We start from the raw sequence: 21942 nt of genomic DNA, 5'->3' as shown, positions 1-21942 counted from the left end.
ACAGATTCTAGTGCCAGAAAGTCAAATCTCACCAGTCAGAGAAGAACTCGTTAGTTTAAAGGAAAAATCAAAGTCCCCAAAGGAATTTGCTAAACCTTCAAAATATATCAAAAACAGTAACAAAGGGAATAGAAATGATAGTCAGCTTGAGGTAAAGATGGTGTCAAAATACTGGCTTATAAAACTACCATTGATCAAATCATTGCTATATATGAGTACAGAAAGAAGCATCTATAATTTATATATTATTGGCCTTGATTAATCACATTTCACAGTTTTTCTCCTACCTTTGACAAATGCAAACAAAAGATAGTGTGTGTCTTAGCAAATTGTGTACATGTTATGGGGTTAGAACAAGATATACTTTACACTTGTAAATTACAAATTAGAGATAAGATAACCTGCTTCTTGCATTTATCCTTTTTGTTCTATCATTGCATTTGGCTATAATGTAGAATAGTAATGTATAATGTTCTGTTTATTTGCATGAGAAAAAAAAGTATGAGGTTCTTTCTTTTACTCCTTTTCTTCCTCTTCCATTGAAGGACCTCCTCTAGGTCACATCCAGGAGAACCATTTCTCATAATTGGAACCCCTACCACCATACCTTGCTGTGACACTTGACATTGTTGATAGCCCTCTGTTTCTTAAGGTCCTCTCCTTCAGCTTTCATTGTATATCACAGTTCCCTTTCTGCTTCTGTTACTACATCAGAAAAACTTTCTCTCTATACCTCTTTGTAGGTTAGCTCTAAACCCAAAACCTTGATATCCAGCTGTTGGAACATCTTGTTGCCTTTTCTTAGCTTCTTTCATATTCATGATGTGAGCTCTTAAAATGTAGCAGACTTTTCTTCAAAATTCTATAGCTATATCTCTACTTTTTTTTTTCTGTATTTCCATTTGTATGTCTTTTCAAGACCTTTCCTGAAGTCTAAGCTCATTTTATCTTTTGCCTAAAATCTGCATCTGTATTTCAGTACAAAAAAATCTGCCTAATTTTTTTGGCAACATGCTTGATTCCAGCCTCTTCTCCCCTTATATCTGGAACCAAGGTGCTTGTGATTATTCTTTCATAATATCTATCTCTCACATCCATTCTTTCTTATTTCTTCTACCATTACTCATCTCAGCACACTTAGGTTAATACAGTAGCCCCCTTGTATGACTTTGTCACCACTGTTTTATCCTATGAGATACCCCATATAATCAGCGATTTTCCTTAAATATCAGTATCTTGATAGCATTCTTCTACTCCAAAAGCTTTGTGATTTCTGTGTTCATCCCACTGACTGAATAAATTTTGGCTCAGTTCTGAGACTTTGTATAATTTAATTTTACCTTTTCTATGAAAACTGTAATATGTATTCTCCCCTTTTGTAAGGTAGTTTGCTTTACTGTCTCTTTGCATGCCATGTTCATTCATGCCTCTAGATCTTCATTCACATTATTTCTTTTTTTGCCTTTACCCATCTAAAGCATACTTACATTTGCAAGTCTTGTTCATTTTCACTTTCTCTTTTTTTGCTTTCCTTTTAAAACATTTTACAAATCTTTTTTTTTTGTAGGAAGTCTTTTATTATACTTTAAGTTCTGGGATACATGTGCAGAACGTGCAGGTTTGTTACATAGGTATATATGTGCCATGGTGGTTTACTGCACCCATCAACCTGTCATCTACATTAGGTATTTCTCCTAATGTTATCCCTCCCCTAGTCCCCCACCCTGCAACAGGCCCCAGTGTGTGATGTTCCCCTCCCTGTGTTCATGTGTTCTTAACTCCCACTTATGAGTGAGAACATGGGGTGTTTGATTTTCTGTTCTTGTGTTAGTTTGCTGAGAATGATGGTTTCCAGCTTCATCCATGTGCCAGCAAAGGACATGAACTCATCCTTTTTTATGGCTGCATAGTATTCCATGGTGTATATATGCCACATTTTCTTTATCCAGTCTATCATTGATGGGCATTTGGTTTGGTTCCAAGTCTTTGCTATTGTGAATAGTGCTGCAATAAACATATGTGTGCGTGTGTCTTTATAGCAGAATGATTTATAATCCTTTGGGTATATACCCAGTAATGGGATTGCTGGGTCAAATGGTATTTCTGGTTCTAGATCCTTGAGGAGTCACCACACTGTCTTCCACTTTCTTTTTATTTAGTTTTTGAGATGGAGTCTTGTTCTGTCACACAGGCTGCAGTGCAGTGGTGCAATCTCTGCTCACTGCAACCTCCGCCTCCCAGAACCTCTGCTTCCTGGGTTCAAGTGATTCTCCTGCCTCAGATTCCCAAGGAGCTGGAATTATAGGCATCTGCCACCACACCTGGCTAATTTTTGTTTTTTGTTTGTTGGTTGGTTTTACTAGAGACAGGGTCTCCCTTGTTGGCCAGGCTGGTCTCGAACTCCTGACCTCAGATAATCTGCTGTCCTCGGCCTCCCAAAGTGCTGGGATTACAGGCATGAGCCACTGCGCCCAGCCCATTTTTTGCTTTCTTCATGGAGCTTTGCCTGATTATTTCAGTTGTTACTAATCTCTCACCTTTAGGTAACTATAACTCTCACAGGCACTTCCATATGTTTTGGCATGTTTATGTTACTATTTTGTTTTTTTAGTCTTTTGTTCTCAATTAAAAGTGTCATTTATTTCCTCTAGACAATTAGCACATGAAAGCTATTTTTGGTGTCTTTATATCAGAATCATGTTGGGTGCTTATTAACAATGCTGATTCTTAGCCCCACCTTAAATCTGTTGAATCATAAACTCTTGGAAAGGTCTTAAGCACACCAAAGTTGGAAAAACGCCACACTACTGTTAAATACCTGTGCTCTGTTTTCAATGAGGATGAACTGTTTGAGGCATTTATATGAATAAGTAACTTTTCAGGTCCCATTCACTATGCCACTAAAAACTTAATTTCTCTAAGAAAAATCTGTTGGCTCAGAAGCTTGTTTTCTAGTTAATGTTATAATTTTCCTTTCTGTTATCCTTTCCATCCTTCCCTCACATTTCATATACATACTCACAACTACATCATTTTTTCCCATGTTCTAGGGACAGGTGCCTTAAAACCAGCTCTTTTATGCCTCTATGCAGTATGTCACCATTTACTTCTTAACATGGCATCCTCTGAAACTCCTGTCTCCTGTAGTCCCTGCCTCTACTTATCTACTTCTGTCCCTCTTATAAATCAGTGTGAGATGATATGGGAGAAAACAAATCTTTATTGGAACCACTAGATTATGTGCCACTGAATCTATGAATTCCTGCAGCTACTTCTCCAGTTTAGCCTTCACTGATTATTAGTACAACTTTCAAAAATGTGTGAATATTTTGAAGAAAGCTTAATATGAAAGCACTCAAAATAATTTTATATAAAGATGTAATCCAAACATTATCCTCATGGTATAGAATAGGAAATTGCAAGCTATGGTTAACTAGATAAGCTCAATATTGATAAAATATTTTCAGCTAGCATATAAAGGTACTGTACTTCATAGGTATGGATATTCTATAAAAATTCTTTAAAACAGTGTTCCTTACTTGTTTTGGCTACTTATTTAATACCAAACATGAAGATGAACCTTTCATATCAGCCTAAAACATGGAAATTTATGGATATTGTGTTTGTTTAAAAAAACATATATCTTTGGCATGTATCAAGGCAAAATGTTATAAGTAAAATTGCAGGATATTTAATTTCCAAAAGACTGTGTTTACAGTGGTTGTTTTTCATCATGGTTTCAGATAATTACTCCTAGCAAAAGAAAAATGTCTGAAGCATCAATGATTGTTTCTGGGGCAGATAGATACACTGTGAGAAGTCCAGTACTTTTCAGCAACACATGTAAGTTTTATAGTTTTAAAAGATTTCTAACAATTATTTTAAAGGAGGCATTTTTTAATTTAAGGAACTCTGAGCATAATTTACATAAAGGATAAGTTTGGTGTATAAAAATTGATAAAATATGAACCACAAATGTCTTCTAATGGGAGGAAAAGTATAATGCTAACATATGAACAGAACAATGTTCAAAATACTAATATTTGACAATAATTTGTTATAATTTAAGCAAGACACAGCATATCTTACTGGTTAAAACACTGAATTAACCAGGCCAGGCGGACTTAGCTCCCCACTTCCAACTGTGTACTTTGTACAGGTTATCCTCTAGCTAAATTTAGAACCAGTTTTTTTTCTATAAGTGGCACTTAAGTATCTCATCAAGATGAGTCCTTTAGTTGTTTAAAGGACTAAATAAAAATCACTCATTTAATAAGGAATCTAGTGAAACTTTAAACAGTGCCTGATACATACTAAGAGCTAAATAAAAGTTTTAAAAAATCTGATACTGTGTACTAGTTTCTTTACAGTCTTAGTCTATATGACAACTTAACATTGACCTTCTGTTCTAAAAATCTAGTTGCCTACTGGCCAATTGCCTAGTATCTGACAGGCTCCTCAAACTTAATAGGTCCAAAGTTAAATTAATCTTTCCATCCTCCCTGCAAATTTTTCCTTCACTTCTTATCTTGGTAAATGACATCTATATTCACTTACTTATCTAAGCCAGAAACCTGGGAACCATCTAAGAATGTTCATTTCTTACCTTCCTCATCTGAAAAGTACCTCAACAATAGCAATAGGTAAAAAAAAGAAAAAGAAATCTGCAATCCTTATCCTCCTTTTTAGCAATACCACCACGAAGAAGAAGAATTAAACCACCACTGCAAATGACGAGTTCTGCAGAGAAACCTAGTGTTTCTCAAACATCAGAAAATGGAATGGATAATGCTGCATCACTGAAATCTAGACCATCAGAAGAAAGACATAAGAGAGATAATACAGACAAAGTAACTTTACCTTGAAAGTATTTTTAAAAATTTTTTTCAAGTAATTGTGGAAATATGCATTGAACTAACTTCTTTTGCAAGCTGCAAATGTCTCATTTTGTTTAAAGCATTACCTTTTTTCCCCCTAAGTATCATTTATTGCTCTTGAAAGTAGAGTCCTTCTGGCATATATGACTCATTTACTGTGCTTACAATAAAACTTATGAATATTCACTATAACTTGATTTACACATTTGGGAGCATAAATGAACTTGCCATAATTATGTAATTTATTATACAAATTAGTGACTGCTATAGGGAAGGCTGTGGTATAGGAATGTGAGATACAAGTGGACTGTGTCCTTAAGTTTCTCAAAATCTAGCATGAAAATTAGATAATAAGTTATAAGCATTCTCAGATGTACACATATAGGATGCAGTAGGAACCAAGTAGTAGAGGGTCAAGTGCCTAACCCTGTAGCTAGATGTGAGGGTGAAGATCAGGAGATGCTTTTTAAGAAAATATGGAGAGAGAATTGACTTTTGAAAGGTCAATAGAGTCAAATGGATATTGAGGAGAAGGGCATTTGTTCCAGGTCGTTGAAAAGACAGAGCAGGAAAGGATAAGAGAGAATAGTTTCTTCAAGAAACAAGAGGTAATCAGAGTTGCAGATAAGCTTGTAAAGGAGGAACATCTAATAGCTTTTGTTTTTTCTGAAGTGTGAAGATGGTGAGTTTCTCCTAGAGATCTGTTGAAGTACAGGATTCAGGGACATGTAAAGCTATGTGCAAGGTAACGGAGAGGCCTAAGAATAACTGTTAGATAATGTTGAGGACCCAGTTTAAATATGACTTTTATAGCATATATATGTTTATAAATATGTACAATTTTCTCAAAGCTTAGTAGCCTTGGTGTTGATAGTAAGATGAGAACAGATGATGGATTCTTAAAATTTAAATGGGTATGTGGCAGAAAGATAAAGCGTATGAAAGTTGAAGATATTACAAGAAAATAGTCAAAGTAATGGTTCAAGTTGTCTTAAGTGTTTCTTAATAAGGGGATTATTTTTCAGTTGTGCGACATGGTCCTAAATGTTGTAGGATGATAAGCATCCTAGCTAGGATCGTGCTTACCTATTGTCAGGAGAAACCCTCTGTCGTTGTAACAACCCAAACCACACCTGCGTATTTCCGTAACGTTCCCCTCCCAGTGCGGAGAATCACTGGCTAGAGTAAGAAGGAGAGGCAGCCAGGATGAGGCAAAATATTTTAGACTAATGGGAATATTTTTCTGACAATAGTGGCAGATTTGTATTTGATCTGGATTAAATGTGTATCTTTGGCTATGGAAATAGGGAAGCTCGCTGTAGGAAAGAAGTTACCTGGGCAATGCAGTAGATATTGTTATAAATAAAAAACTTACTAAACAAAAATCATCCTCATCAATATCTGATGATAATTCTGAAAAAACAGGAAAAGTGAAATATAAGAAAGAGTGGACCATATCAAGATCGACAAAGCAGGCTATGTAATCAGTAGCAACTGGAGAGATTTCTCATGGAGAGTACAGAACTTGTCAGTTACAGATGAAAATTGAATTATTCTAGCTGTGGATGTGATCAGAAAATTTATGCAATATTCTGCCTCATCTGCAGTGATAGTTTTCTTGTGTTTTAGGATAGGGAACATTCAGAAATGGGCATAACGTTTATGAAATATATAAAAATAGTATCCAACTTTTCATATCAAGGCAGATTTATTTTAAAACACTCAAACCTTAATACTCTAACGTTTAAGTTGTTTTCCTATAACATCTTAAGTTTACGTTAACATGTTTCCCATGTTTACAGCACATCAAAACTGCTAAGTGTGTAGAAAACACAGAAAATATGAACGTTGAATTCTCAAACCAAAATTTTGGTAAGTATCTTGTGGTTTAATTTAATTTTAGTCATTTTTTTTTGAAAACATACTTCTCCCTGTATTTTCCTTTAACTCCACTGGCTTTCATTGATTTGAAAAAGATTTACAAAGAATTTGTTTGACTTTGTGCAAGGAATTTTTGAGGTTACAAAGAAATATACAACCTTTGTTCCCCAGAAGTTTGGGTCTAAGAGGACGCAAAATCGATCAATCCATTCATCCTAATACGTGAACCTTTATACGTTTCTATACTAACTCCCCATCCCACTGCCAACTGCATGAAAAAAAATGAAAATATAATAATACTTGTTTTATTTAGATGAACTCCAGGATGTTATACCTGATTCACAGGCAGTGGAAAAAAGAGATCATACTGCGTAAGTATGAGAAAATCATCAAATCATTTAGTCTATACTATTGCTGTTTTTAGTGAATACAACAGATTTGGAGGAAAAGGACTTTATATGATTAGAATGTAGCATTAATCATCTCTTAAGTGTTATGACAGCACAATGGGGAATGATGTATATGGTTTTTTTCCCCCCATATGGACCAATATAACTCTTTTCAAGTGGAGAGACTTAAAATGAATGAGATTTTAAAAATGTATAAACAATGTGTAGAAATTTAACTTAGTTTACAGTAGAACATGTAATATAAGATATATTTACATATTATTTACACACATGTAATACATTGCTTTCAGTAAACTTTGACTACATTAAAAATCAAGGTCTTAAAGTCATAGGCTAATGTTTTATAACATAGTAAGCAAATTATTTTCTAGATTACCTGGTGTTTTTGACAACATCTCTGGAAATAAAATGCACAGCAAATGGGCATGTTGGACACCTGTAACAAACATTGAACTATGTAATAACCAAAGAGCAAGTACTTCATCAGGAGACACATTTAATCAAGGTGAAACTGAATTTTATCTATATATAATAGTTCAGTGTTAATTTCCTCAAATGTCTAACAAGCATTAAAACAAATTTAACAAATTTTACATATTGTCAAATTACTAATTTAAAAAATTAATTTCTCATTTTCCTCAATAGATATTGTTATAAATAAAAAACTTACTAAACAAAAATCATCCTCTTCAATATCCGATCATAATTCTGAAGAAACAGGAAAAGTGAAATATAAGAACGAACGAACCGACCATCTCAAAATAGATAAAGCAGAAGTAGAAGTTTGCAAGAAACACAATCAACAACAAAATCATCCTAAATATCCAGGGCAGAAAAGTACTGAAAACGCCAAGCAGAGTGATTGGCCTGTTGAATCTGAAACTACTTTTAAATCGGTTCTCCTTAATAAGACAATTGAAGAATCGCTGATTTATAGGAAGAAATACGTATTGTCAAAAGATGTGAATACTGCTACTTGCGATAAAAATCCTTCTGCTAGCAAAAATATGCAAAGTCATAGAAAAGCAGGGAAAGAATTGACTTCTGAGCTTAATTCCTGGGATTTGAAACAAAAAAAAATGGTGAGCTTTCAATGTGTTTTGATTTTTGCATATCCATAAGATGCCTACTTGATAACATAAGAAGCTTGATTAATTGCTACACATTTAATATGTGTAGTACCTTGTTTAATTCAGTGCCCAGACTCTGAGAATTCCTTCTTAAACTCCTCACTCACCTCTCTCTTGTCCTAGCTCTGACAGAACAGTAGTAGGCACATATCAGACATGTAAATATGTATAGAATTAATGAACCATGCAGTTCCTATCTCTTCTTTTTGGGTTCCTCCCACTCTTTCCTTTTGACTTGCATATAGAACTGTTTGTACATTTCTTATAATTCTTACCTTTCTTTTTAATAAATGGTTATTTTTTTTTCTATGACTGTAACCATAGACTATGTTTTATTCAACATTTGTTTTCCTGCATGTCCTAGCACAGCCTTGTACACAGTAACATCTCAAATATTTTTTGGATGAATGCATTTAACCTTGAGAAGGTTTTGCAAGAAAGTATGTAAATGGGTTGGAAGAGACTGTCTTCTATTGTAACTGTTACTCATCATCATTAGAGCTCCCACTTTCTTTTTCAGATTAATCATCTCTGGAGAACATCTCTAAGACATTTTTAGCTACTTTGCCACCAGACTTCCAGGGAAGAAAATTTTACTTTTTTGTAACAGTATGGGTAAATCATTTTTTCTTAACTATCAAAATGCAGATTAAGAAAAAAAAACTTTAATTAGAATATACATTTCCACTGCAAGTAATGCAATCTGCTTTTTGATATTTCTAAAATAATCCAGGTTTTGTAGGCTTTTATTTTCATTTATCTTCAGTAGTAATGCTGATACCTGCGTAGCCAGATTTCTAGAGTCAATGTAAAATGTTCACACAATGTAACATCTCAATGTGCAAATTACATTTAAAAGATAATTTGCAACTGTATATAATTAGGCATTATTTTTCTCGACCAGTCTCCTTTAAAATATTTTCTACACCTGCAGCTCACTTTTTGTGCCTAATTTGGCTGTTTTCTTCTTTAATCATATTCTTTTGGGTCCCTTTTTTTCTTGGATCCTAATATGTTATTTTCTCTTTCTCAGCTGCTATTTACTTCCCTCAGTCCCAGGGGAAATAAGGTTCTTTTTGTCCAAACAAAGATCTGTCTTTAAATTTAAATTTTAAATTGCTTTCTTTGGTATTTAGAATAATTTCACATAATTTCCCTGAGCTAGTCATTTCTTTTTTCTGGGAGCACAAAATCTAATAATCTTTTCTAAGCTGTGCTCTGATTTTAAAAAAATCAACTTCCTGTTTTCAGAAATTGTCTTCAGTCCTTCATAGAGTCACTACCTGTATCCGATTTAGGATTTCCCACCAGTTCCATGAATCACTGTCTTCTACCTACGTTCCTACCTACCTACCTACCTACCTACCTACCTATTCATTTATTATAGTTTAAGTTCTGGGGTACATGTGCAGAACGTGCAGTTTTATTACATAAGTATACATGTGCCATGGTGGTTTGCAGCACCCATCAACCCATCATCTACATTAGGTATTTCTCCTAATGCTATCCCTCCCCTAGCCCCTCACCCCCCAACAGGTCCCAGTGTGTGATGTTCCCCTCCCTGTGTTCATGTGTTCTTAACTCCCACTTATGAGTGAGAACATGGGGTGTTTGATTTTCTGTTCTTGTGTTAGTTTGCTGAGAATGATGGTTTCCAGCTTCATCCATGTGCCAGCAAAGGACATGAACTCATCCTTTTTTATGGCTGCATAGTATTCCATGGTATATATATGCCACATTTTCTTTATCCAGTCTATCATTGATGGGCATTTGGGTTGGTTCCAAGTATTTGCTGTTGTGAATAGTGCCACAATAAACATACATGTGCATGTGTCTTTATAGTAGAATGATTTATAATCCTTTGGGTATATACCCAGTAATGGGATTGCTGGGTCAAATGGTATTTCTGGTTCTAGATCCTTGAGGAATCACCACACTGTCTTCCACAATGGTTGAACTAATTTACACTCCCAACAGTGTAAAAGCATTCCTATTTCTCCACATCCTCTCCAGCATCTGTTGTTTCCTGACTTTTTAATGATCATCATTCTAATGGGTGTGAGATGATCACTGTCTTCTAAGGTAGCCATCTGTCTGATACTGTCTTTCTACTTATTGGATCACCCCAGAGCAACCTATGTTCTTAAATGGCACAGATTTCCCAGGCTGGCTCCAATTATACTGGAATTTCTGAAATCATACAGTATTTTAGAGAAGGTTCATCTTGGTACCTTTCTATCAAGACAAGTAAACCATGTTTGCAATCTGATAATCTTAAGGGAACATTAATAACTTAGTACCTATTATATATAAGAACATATGGACTTCAAAATGGTTAAAATAGTAAATTCTGTGTTTACTAGAGTTTTGTGTATATCACTATAATTAAAAAACCTATATGCCTTATAACCAGAGAAAAGTAAATATAAACTCAGGAGCCCTCATGTCTTTAAGAATACTACCGTAGTTTATTAAAACGAAGTTATCTAAATTATGCTGAGAATAATTCTTATTTTGTAGTCCTTTTACTTTTAAAAATTTATTTTTGGAGCAATTTTAGTTCCAAAAGTGAGTAGAAAGTATAGAGATTCCTCATATACCCGTTTACCCATTCCCCTGTTGTTAACATCTTGCATCACTGTGGTACATTTGGTAGAATTGATGAATCATTATTGATACATAATGATTATTAACTCAAATGCTTAGTTTACATTAGGTTTCATGCTTTGTTATACATTCTGTGTGTTTTGACAAGTATGTAGTGAAGTGACATATCTACCATTACAGTATTACACAGAATAGCTTCAGTGCCCTACCATTCCCCTGTGTTCCACTTGTTTGTACTTTTGACTAGGAATGTGTTAAATCTATAGATCAAGTTAGAAAGAACTGACATCTTGACAGTATTGAGCTTTCTATCCATATATGTGGAATATCTCTTCATTTATTTAGATCTCCTTTGATTTCTTTCATCAGACTTTTGTAGTTTTTCTCTTGTACATGTTTTGTTAGATTCACATTTAAGTATTTCTTTTGGCAGTGCTAATGTAAATTATATTATGTTTTTGATTACAAACTCCACTTGTTCATTGCTGGTTTATAAGAAAGTGGTTGACTTTTGTATATTAACCTTGTAATTTGCAATCTTGCTACAATTGCTTATTACTTCCAGTAGTTTTGTTGCTAATTCTTTGAGATTTTCTACATAGACAGTGAGGTCATTTGTGAACAAAGACAGTTTTATTTCTTCTTTCCTAATCAATATACCTGTTATTTCCTTTTTCTGCTTATTGCCTTAGCTAAGAATTCCAGCACAATGTTAGAAAGAAGCAATGAGAGGGGACATTTTTGCCTTGTTTCTGATTTTAATAGGAAAAGCATCTTGTTTCTCACCCTTAAGTGTGATGTTAGCTGTAACTGTTTTTGTAGATATTCTTTATCAAGCTGAGAAAGTTTCCATTTATTCCTAGTTTGCTAAGAGTTTTTTATCATGAGTTTGTGTTGGATTTTGTCAGATGCTTTTTGTGTATCAATTTATATTGATTATTTTAAATTAGCCTGTTGATATGATGGAGTACATTAATTTTCAAATGTCAAATCAGTCTTGCATGCCTAGAATAAATTCCACTTGGTAATAGGTGAGTAATTCGTTTTATAGGTTGTAGGATTTGATTTGCTGATACTGCTGATGTTACAGATTTTTGCATATGTGTTTATGGGAGATATTGGTTTGTACTTCTACTTGTTTGTAATGTCTTTGGTTTTGGTATTAAGGGGATATTGGCCTCATAGACCAAGTTAGGAAGTAGTTCCTACTCTTCTATATTCTAGAAGATTGTGGAGAATTGGCATAATTTCTTCCTTAAATGTTTGATAGAGTTCACCAGTGAACTCTTTCTGGTGTTTTGTTTTGGTAGGATATCAAGTATTCATCCCATTTCTTTAATAGACATAGGCCTAGTCAGATGATCTGTTTCTGTTTACATAAGTTTTGGTAGATTATGTCTTTCAAGGAATTGGTCCATTTCATCTAGCCTATCACATTTGTGGGCATGGAGTTCGTAATATTGACTTATTATTTTAATGTCTATGTGATCAGCAGTGATGGTCCTTCTTTCATTTCTGATAGTAATTTGTTTTTTTCCTCTTTCTTCTTTGTTAATCTGACTAAAGGTTTATCAGTTTTATTGATCTTTTCAAAGAAATGGCTTCTCCTTTTTTCAGTTTTTTATTCTCACGGGTAGAAACATTTTTAAAAATGTCTACAAAGCACTCTGTAAAGTTCTGTTAAAATATTTATCTTGAGTTATTTCAATGCCTAACAAAGCTCAAACTTATTAAATAATTGACTCTATTTCTCTTTACAGGTATAAATAGAACCAGATTTATCTTAAAAGTTTTTTTTCAGCCTTTATTTTCCTTTGAAGATTAACTGGTAGAGTTTAAAAGTAACTTACAAATTTTTTCAGAGAGAAAAGTCAAAAGGGAAAGAATTTACCCATGCAGCAGAATCCTTGATAAGCCAAATCAATAAAAGATACAAAACAAAAGATGACATCAAGTCTACAAGAAAATTAAAGGAGTCTTTGATTAACAGGTATGTTCTTAAATTTCAGATATGAATATTTTTCTGACTGATATAACTATATTACACAATTTAAAAAAGGTTAATTTTAAACATAGATTCAGATAATGTAACTTTTCAGTAGAAAACACATGGTTACTTAATACTTTTATAAATAGTAGATGTTTAAATTACACAGGAAGGGAACTAAATTTGAAATTTGTCATTTTATTGTCTAGTTACATTTTATATAGGATCAAACACATATCAACACAACATACCATTTTAAAAATAAATATTTAAGATGTAGACATTGTACTTACTGAATCTAGTAATGAATAAACTAAATATATTTAAATACATTGCTTAATGAAATACAAAATTTAACCAGATATGAGAGTTTTTTTGTAGTAAATAGTACATTCTTTGCAGTCTTTCCAAAGATTGTGTTTATTACAGAATGTCCATTTATAGTCTGTCAGGTTGTTAATTCAAGTTTACGTTAATTCTGGCCTTACTATAGATCATGAATAAATGACTCTTACGGCAGAATCATTCATTTTAAATTCACACTTTCTGCTGCATTAATGATTCAGCTTTGAAGGCTCTATTGTAAGTGCTATTTACTGTGAGTGAAGTAGCAAAAATATCAGACTATTACTGTTACATTTTGGTTATTTTTAACATATTGAATATAGATTTAGTGATATAAATGTGGTTTATCTTAAATAAAATGACTCTTATGAAAAATATTCTATTGATACTTAATTGCTTTTTCAATTTTGACAATCTTTTTTTACAGTGGTTTTTCAAACAAATCTGTTGTACAACTCAGTAAGGTAGGTGTTATTTACTTCACCAAATGTGTAGTCAAACTCAGTATTTGACCATAAACACTAAAATAACATAGTGGTAAAGTGGAATTTGATAATGATGTTTTTGGCGTATTGCTAAATGAATGATAACCACTGACGGGTTTAGTAGCAAGTACTCAGAATAGCCCTCCAACCTTCTGTTTTTCAAATAAAATGCTTCTATTAGATATATGAGCATAATATTTTTACTTTTTGGTATATGATTCACTATATCCTTTTCACTGTGTGTGTGTGTGTTAATAGCCGATCCCATCTCTCCTAATAATTAGATCCTACTGAAGTTCCAATTTTGTTTTAAAAAACCTTTACTCTTTATCCGGGCTTATAATATAAATTATCTTTTTTCTAATTCCTCACAGTTGCTCTCTGTGTCCACTTAATATTTCAAGTTTTGAAGTTCACCCTCTGTAAGTTCTTCTTGAATGTTTTCTCCCCTGTCTAGGCCAACTCCTATTAGCCCAGTTTCGGTTCTGATTTCTAATCTCTGGATTGTTACAATAGGCTTTATGTATTAATTTTCTTTGCCTCTAGCATTTCTCTGTGTCAATCCATACATTACATTCACTACCAGCTTTTTTTCTTTCCAAAGCACACAGCTCCAATCATGCCACTTTCTTGTTCAGAAACCTTTTTTTGGTCCCTGTTGCTTATTGAATTAAATGGAAACATAGACTGGCTCACTTGTCCCTTTAAAAGATTATCTTGTTTCTTAATTTTCTAGGCATGTCATGTTTAACTGAAACATGATAACTTGAGGTTTCCTGAAGTAAGTCTTTCCTAAGTATTTATTCTTTTTCTCTTTGCAATGAACTTTGAACTTAGTCAGCAGGCTCTCTCACCCTCTTATCTGATTTTTAAAATATTTCTCTTTGCAAGTCTTGCTTTGTACCTTCCTTATGAAAACTTTCCAAGATGCCCTGACTCAAAAACCCATTTGGCAATAATTCTGAATCTGTACAATAGAGTGTTTTGGTACCTTTTACATTTTTATTTATTTTTGCTATTTTACTCATGGGGTTTTTTTTCTTCTATTTTTTCACTACACTTTATTCTGAATCATCTTTGTATTTTCTGTAACATTTTTGTGCTCACCTTTGTATCCTCTATAATACCATTGATACCTTTGGCTTATCTTCTTTAACATCTTTGCTCATTTTTACATATTCTGTAACAGCACACAAAAGATGCAACAGATGAATGAACACGTGTATGCAAGCACTGGTAAAAACAATACTGGGAAGGATAAGTCAGATAAATGATCAGAGGAGTAATATATTGAGAGAACCTTTTTAAAATAATGCAAATACTTCTGTATAAAATAGCCGAGAGAAATAAATTGAAGATGTCACAAAATAAAATTAATACTTTAGGTTTTAATATTTCTAACTTACTAGATAGTCTAATTATTTCTGATCAGTAATCATTAATACAACATATTACAATTAATAATTTATTAAATGTTATTTTATTTAACTTCTTTTTTGCCCTCACTACTTTGAGATCTGGTTGTATATCTTTTTAGTTGTAGACTGTATGAATAATCTAACACTTTTTTTTCCTAACAATACTAGTTAATTGATAGCTTTTTGACTCTCTTATATGAGATTTTACTTAAACCTTAGCCTCTCAAAAGTTTTCTATTTAAGAGTTTAAAGCAAATGAAAATCCAAAACAAAGTAGAAGCATGCTTGGTTTGTGATCATGGCATCACCAAAATTTAGCTTGTAGAATTCCAGTAAGGAGGTCATTTATCTACATACAACAATGTCAGTAAGTATTAAGGTTAAAGGATTTTATTAGATTTACAATATTTTCTATTATATTTTTACTATTTAAGTCTTCAATATTTCAAAAAAGTAGTTTTCTTATTGTATATATTTAAGGTGTATAACATGATATACATAGTGAAATGGTTACTATAATCAAATTAATGTATTCATTCATCTTTGTGTGTATGTGGCAAGGGCACATAAAATCTATTCTTGGCAAATATCCCAAATATAATAGGTTGGTACAACAACCTATTATATAATACTGTATTATATAAAGTTGGTGTATTACACAATACTATTAATAGTCCTTATGTGTTCTGCATTATATTTCTAGACTTACTCATCCTATATATCTGCAACTTTGTATCCTTTGATCTCCCTTTTTCCTTCCCCCCGCCATCCTCTGGTGACCACTGTTTTATTCTCTTATTTCTATAGATTTGACTTTTTTTTTTTTTTTTTTTTTTAAGAGTCCACATACAAGGGAGGTCATGCAGTATTTTCTTTCTGTCTGGTTATTTCGCTTAGCATAATGTCCTCTTGTCTTGGTTCATCCATGTTATAGCAAATTTCAGGATATACTATTTTTAAGGCTGAATAATATTTCTTCATGTATATATACACGCACCACAATTTATCCATTCATATGTCAATGAATACTTTGTTTCCGTGTTTTGATTATTATAAATACCACTGCAATGAACATAGTAATGCATATTTTTTTTTTTTTTTTTTGAGACATAGAGTCTTGCTCTGTTCCCCAGGCTGGAGTGCAGTGGTGTGATCTTGGTTCACTGCAACCTCTGCCTCCCAGGTTCAAGCAATTCACCTGTCTCAGCCTCTTGAGTAGCTCGGACTACAGGCGCATGCCACCATGCCCAGCTAATTTTTATATTTTCAGTAAAGATAGGGTTTCACCATATTGGTCAGGCTGGTGTTGAACTCCTGACCTCAGGTGACCCACCCACCTTGGCCTCCCAAAGTGCTGGGGTTACAGGTGTAAGCCACTGCACCTGGCCCTAGGAGTGCAATTATACTTATGGGTGGTGATTTAATTTATTTTGCATATATTTTTATTCAGTTTAAGGAGAATGTTACAAGTGTCAGATTTATATTAGTGAAAGCACAACTAGAAAAATATTTAAAAATTAATCGCACATTATTTGTTTGGCACATAGAGTAATGTACAAGTTTTTTGTTGAGGTAAAATATAAAATTTACCATCTTTATCATTTTTAAGTGTGCATTTCACTGATTATATATATAAATATAAATATATATAAATATATAAATATATATAATATTACATATTTTATATATTTTATATATATATATATATATATTTAATCCCTTAGTTCCCCCCCTACTCCTTCCTACTCTTCCTGGCCTCTGATAATCACTGTTCTATGCTGTATCTCTAAGATTCACTTCTCTAGCTCCCACTTATGAGTGAGAACATGGGATATTTGTCTTTCTGTGTTTGGCTCATTTCACTTTACTTTGGCCTCCAGTTACATCCATGTTCCTACAAGTGACAGGATTTCATTCTTTTTTTATTGCTGAATAATATTCCATTGTATATACACAGACCACATTTTCTTTATGCATTTATCCATTGATGGACACTTAGGTTTCAATAATGCTGCAGTAAGCATGGGTGTGCAGATACTTCTTTGGTATATTGATTTCCTTTCTTTTGGATATATACTCAGTAACTTGCTGGATCATACTATAGTTCTATTTTTAGTTTTTTGAGGAATCTTCACACTGTTGTTCACAGTGGTTGTACCACCATTTGCATTCCACCAACAGTGTATGAGACCCACATCCTCACTAGCATCTGTTATTGCCTGTCTTTTTGGTACAAGCCATTTTAACTGAGGTGAGATGACATCTCAGTTTTTGATTTGCGTTTCTCTGATGATTAGTGCTGTTGAGCATTTTTTCATATACCTGTTATCCATTTTTTCATATACCTGTTATCCATTTAATGATTTTTTATAACCCTCTTTTGTATTTAGGAAAAAGTTCAGAAAAAAAGCTACAGAAAACTGAAGACTACTTTTGTCAATGTTACTTCTGAATGCCCATTGTAAGTATTTTTTGTAAATATTTTTCATTTTCTTCGTATTTGAAGAGACTACACGTATTTAAGTGGAGCTAATATTTCTCTTCATTTTCACAGGAATGATGTTTACAATTTTAATTTGAACGGAGCCGATGACCCTATCATAAAACTTGGAGTAAGCTAAAAATCAATAGATACTTTGTATTTACTGAGAAGTTACATTGTATTTACCGTGCGGTTATTAGATAGTATGTTTTTAATGTGCATCCTCTTACATGCTTTAAATTTTTTAAGAAATAGGTAATAATATTTTGGATAACCAGCCTATGTATATTTAGGTGTCTTTTTTTTCAATTTTTTTTTTTTTTTTGGAATAAGATAGAGAAAAACAAGCAATTGTGGGGTAGAAAGCCTTCACTACCAAGAAAATCACCTTTCTTATTGATGAAAAGTAAAACTCTTATTGATTTTTATTATATGTTTTCTTTTCAAATACAAATATTGTAGTAAAGTTAATTTTATGTCAAATCTTATTTTGTGAAGCAAAACTAGATGTTTATTCCTTTTAATTCTTGTTTGACATTGACAACTCTTTTTTTAATGTTTATTTACAATGTAGATCCAAGAGTTTCAAGCTGCAGCTAAAGAAGCCTGTGCGGATAAGTCGATTAGATTGTAGGTATTTTTGTTCGATTAAAATATTCTGATCTTTTTTTTCCTCTTAAATATCTCTTCCCAGTCTTAGAGTTTAACAAATGAGAAGAGTGAATTAAAAATGGTAGTTATTATTACTCCCATTATGATTCTGTTACTTCAGCATTTACTCTAAATTAATATGCAAATTATCATCACTTTGAATATTAGTTGTATATCCTAGATCATGAAGCTGAAAAGACTTAGTAATTCTTTAATCTAACATAGTTATTTTATAACTGAGGTCAGAGAGGATAATTGGCTTGGCCAGAATAATATAGCTAATTAGTGAAAGAGTTAAGACTGAAAACTCAGGTCTAATTGTCCATTGTGTGTTACCTTAAGAAAACAAGTATGAAGGGTAATTTTTAATTAATACATATTTTTATTTAAGGGTAGGTCCAAGGAATCATGATGAACTTAAATCTTCTGTCAAAACAAAAGATAAAAAAGTAAGTTATAATATCTCAATATGTCTATTAGAAATAGTATTTCTCTTAATTTTTAATGTTAAAGATCATCAAAAACAAGAAAACAAAAATATTTTGATTGTTTTATTTATGCAACTATCCACATTCCTATTATGAATTTTCTTATTGTCTTTCAGCTGTTTGTAATCATCTAATGAAATGACAAGTTTAGTTTTTTTTCTATGTGTACTATTAGGTTATATCTCTCTGGAAATAAGTTGTTTTAACTTTGAATTAACAACATCAACACCAAAATGCAAGTATCACTATCTGATCTGGTTTTTCAAGCGACTTTCTTGGATAGGTTATTAATGCCATCCTAAATTAGGATATTGTTTTTTGTTGTTGTTGTTTTGGTTTAACTTACCTTGCATGATATAATGAGATGTAGTATTTCTTCATGCATTTCAAACTTTTTTTATAGATTATAACAAATCATCAAAAGAAAAATCTATTTAGTGATACTGAAACAGAGTACAGATGTGATGACAGCAAGACTGATATTAGCTGGCTAAGAGAACCCAAATCAAAACCACAGCTAATAGACTATAGCAGAAATAAAAATGTGAAGAATCATAAAAGTGGAAAATCAAGTAAGAAATTATCTGTTGGAGAAATGTTGCAAATGATTTTACAATTTATTTCAATTATTTAAAATGCTTTATATAAGCTTATTTTATTTAGACTTCATTACTACATACTTTCATGGATAGGACAAAACACTACAATTTTTATGGTTTTTGTTTTATTGGTAATATGGTTATATTTAAATTTTATTTTTAATAGGACCTTAGGAACACAAATTATGATTTATCATGATCCTTGGCTCATGATTCTCATCACTTGTCTACTCATGGCCCAGTATTATCCAGTTATTTAGCTAATTATTGTGAATAATATACCAATTACTCATGAACTCAACACCTTTAAGATCAAGGCTTGAACTTTGACACTAACCTATATATATTTACATGTATTTACATTTATGTGTTTGTGTATAAAATATATGTATTTATATGTGTGTGTATATATTTTTTTACTAAATATCCCATCTTCTTGCTGCACCCAACATGCATCCTTTTTAAGGAATTTATATAGACACAAAAAATATATCAAAAGGCAAACAATTTTCTTCCAGATTTTTTTTTTTTTTTTTTGCCTAAGTTTTCCACAAAGTATTTTCCTAGAAAGTGGTTTCTGCTTTGTCTTTGTGATAGTGAATCTCTTGAAGTAGTTGGTATGAGTTTCAGGTATAAGTTTTGGCTAGAGAGAATTACCATTTTCACAGCTGAACATCAATTTCAATGTTTGCTAAAACAAAGATTTTATATGTTGCATTTTTAAAAGAAGACTTAACTCTGTGATCTTCAATTAAATGTATATTTATTTTAAAGGCATCAGCTTTTATTTTATTCCAGGATTAAAAATAACCAATAGTTACCTAAAAGTAGAAGTGAATTTTGGCATGTGTTTAGAAATGAAGCTGAGTCTTGAAATTTAGGTGAGGGGTCACCAGATACATGAGGAAGTAAAGCAGCAGAATTATCATATATAAAAGGGAGAGAAGTATGGAATAGCATAGTATAATCAGGGAATGCAGTATTAAGGTATTTGGTACATAGATCATATTTGTGGGAAAATGGTGAAAGGTGAGGCTAGATTGCATCGTAGTCTGAACCTTGAAGCAGCCAAAGAGAAATATAATAAGACTCACATGCCCTCAGGGACCATAGAGTCTAGTGGGAAGATGTACAAATAAAAACATTTATAACATAAAGTAGAAGATTAGAGATCTCAGGAAGACGTTAGAGGTTAGAATACTGTCATCACTATTTATGAAATTGAAATTCTGTATGAATTCTTTTGTTTAAATTATTGAACAACTACAAGTTAATGTGTTTGAATTGACTTATTGCCAAGATTAGAGGACCTTTCTTCCAAAACAGCTTTGCTTCCTTTGCTTGGATAATCTCATTTCTTAGGTTTCAGAGACTATTTGGAAAGATACTTGAAAGGCAAAAAAGGGAAGTGGGACTAAAGCTGCTATCAATAATATGGATAAATCTTATTAACATAGTGATGTATGGAAAATAAATCATAGGATATTATACAGGATGTGATATTTTATAAATCTCATTATATTGTTTAGAGATATATATCTGTAATAACGCTTGTTTTTAAAGCAAGTAACTAAGACCTGCAGATTTCAGGACAGTAATTACCTTTTAGCAGAAGGGATACGGAGGATGGTATAAGAGAGCATACGTAAGTAGATTCAGCATTATCCACAATCTGGTTCTTAAATTGAGTGGTAGATTTATAGGTGTTAACTTTATAACTTATGTTGACATACTCTCTTATATGTTTAAAAAGTTCTATAAAATAAAGGAGTGGGAGGAAAACTGGCAATTCATATCATACCAAACACTATACAGTAAAAGTTATCAATTCTTGAAAATTACATTTTTGGATGAGTTTAAAGATGGTGCCAATCAGAGATGTGGTACAGTTGGGCTACTAAAAAGTTCTGGGAAAGGAAAAGCTTCCAAAGTAGTGTATCATTGTAAGGCCAGATTCTTCAGCAGAAGGGGTGAGGAGAAGATTACGGTGAGGAGAAGATTACGGTGTCAGGAGGGCTGACATGACACCATGTGGCCTGAAGCCACATGGAGGTTCATTTATTAAATGCTAACAAATGCTTTAAAAACTTACTGTTTTTTGTTATTTTAATTTAAATATGCTGAAATGATGTTCTCATAAATTTAATGCCCATTCTTATCTATTGTGAAAATTTAACCTTATTTTTCTGAATTGCAGGATCATCCTTGGAAAAGGGACAACCAAGCTCTAAAATGGTAAGCCAAGAAATTTGTGTTCAAACATCCCTTTACAATTACTTTTTCTTGTCATATGAAAATAATTCATCATCTCATAATTTTATTCTTGTTATCAGTTATGTGTGTTATGTACTTGTTCCTCCTTTTGCACCCTTTCTCCTGACTTGTTTCTTTTTAAATCACATTGGCCTTTATTTGACTCCATTTTATTCTGTGCTTTTAGATATTTTTTTAAATCTCTTTTACTTCAGTTAGATAGTATATATCAGGCTTCTCAGGGATTTAATGGTAGGGATACAGAGCATGGTAAAGAAGGTAACTGGAATGGGAAGATAAAATCCATTAATTTAAAGTATGTTAATCAA

The 21942-nt window shown here is 32.5% G+C and overlaps 2 protein-coding genes across 2 annotated transcripts in view; one reads left to right on the top strand and one right to left on the bottom strand.

Annotated features, from left to right (window-relative positions):
• FAM217B (family with sequence similarity 217 member B) overlaps window positions 1-21942 on the bottom strand; it is a 93584-nt gene that overhangs the window by 49091 nt on the left and 22551 nt on the right. The gene's annotated exons all lie outside the window — the stretch shown is intronic.
• Window positions 1-21942, top strand: part of SYCP2 (synaptonemal complex protein 2) — a 57875-nt gene that overhangs the window by 22613 nt on the left and 13320 nt on the right. The window contains exons 16-30 of the mRNA XM_015148685.3: window positions 5-151; window positions 3744-3843; window positions 4690-4850; window positions 6680-6749; window positions 7072-7129; window positions 7540-7673; window positions 7814-8250; window positions 12768-12895; window positions 13665-13701; window positions 17531-17601; window positions 17695-17752; window positions 18197-18252; window positions 18665-18722; window positions 19165-19333; window positions 21558-21595. Of these exons, the coding sequence (XP_015004171.3) occupies window positions 5-151; window positions 3744-3843; window positions 4690-4850; window positions 6680-6749; window positions 7072-7129; window positions 7540-7673; window positions 7814-8250; window positions 12768-12895; window positions 13665-13701; window positions 17531-17601; window positions 17695-17752; window positions 18197-18252; window positions 18665-18722; window positions 19165-19333; window positions 21558-21595 (1722 nt within the window). The remainder of the gene's footprint in view (window positions 1-4; window positions 152-3743; window positions 3844-4689; window positions 4851-6679; window positions 6750-7071; window positions 7130-7539; window positions 7674-7813; window positions 8251-12767; window positions 12896-13664; window positions 13702-17530; window positions 17602-17694; window positions 17753-18196; window positions 18253-18664; window positions 18723-19164; window positions 19334-21557; window positions 21596-21942) is intronic.

The sequence above is a fragment of the Macaca mulatta genome, chromosome 10 (assembly GCF_049350105.2).
Source record: "Macaca mulatta isolate MMU2019108-1 chromosome 10, T2T-MMU8v2.0, whole genome shotgun sequence".
NCBI lineage: Eukaryota > Metazoa > Chordata > Mammalia > Primates > Cercopithecidae > Macaca > Macaca mulatta.
The sequence above is the reverse complement of the archived record's forward strand: the minus strand, read 5'-3'. Positions and strand labels throughout refer to the sequence as shown.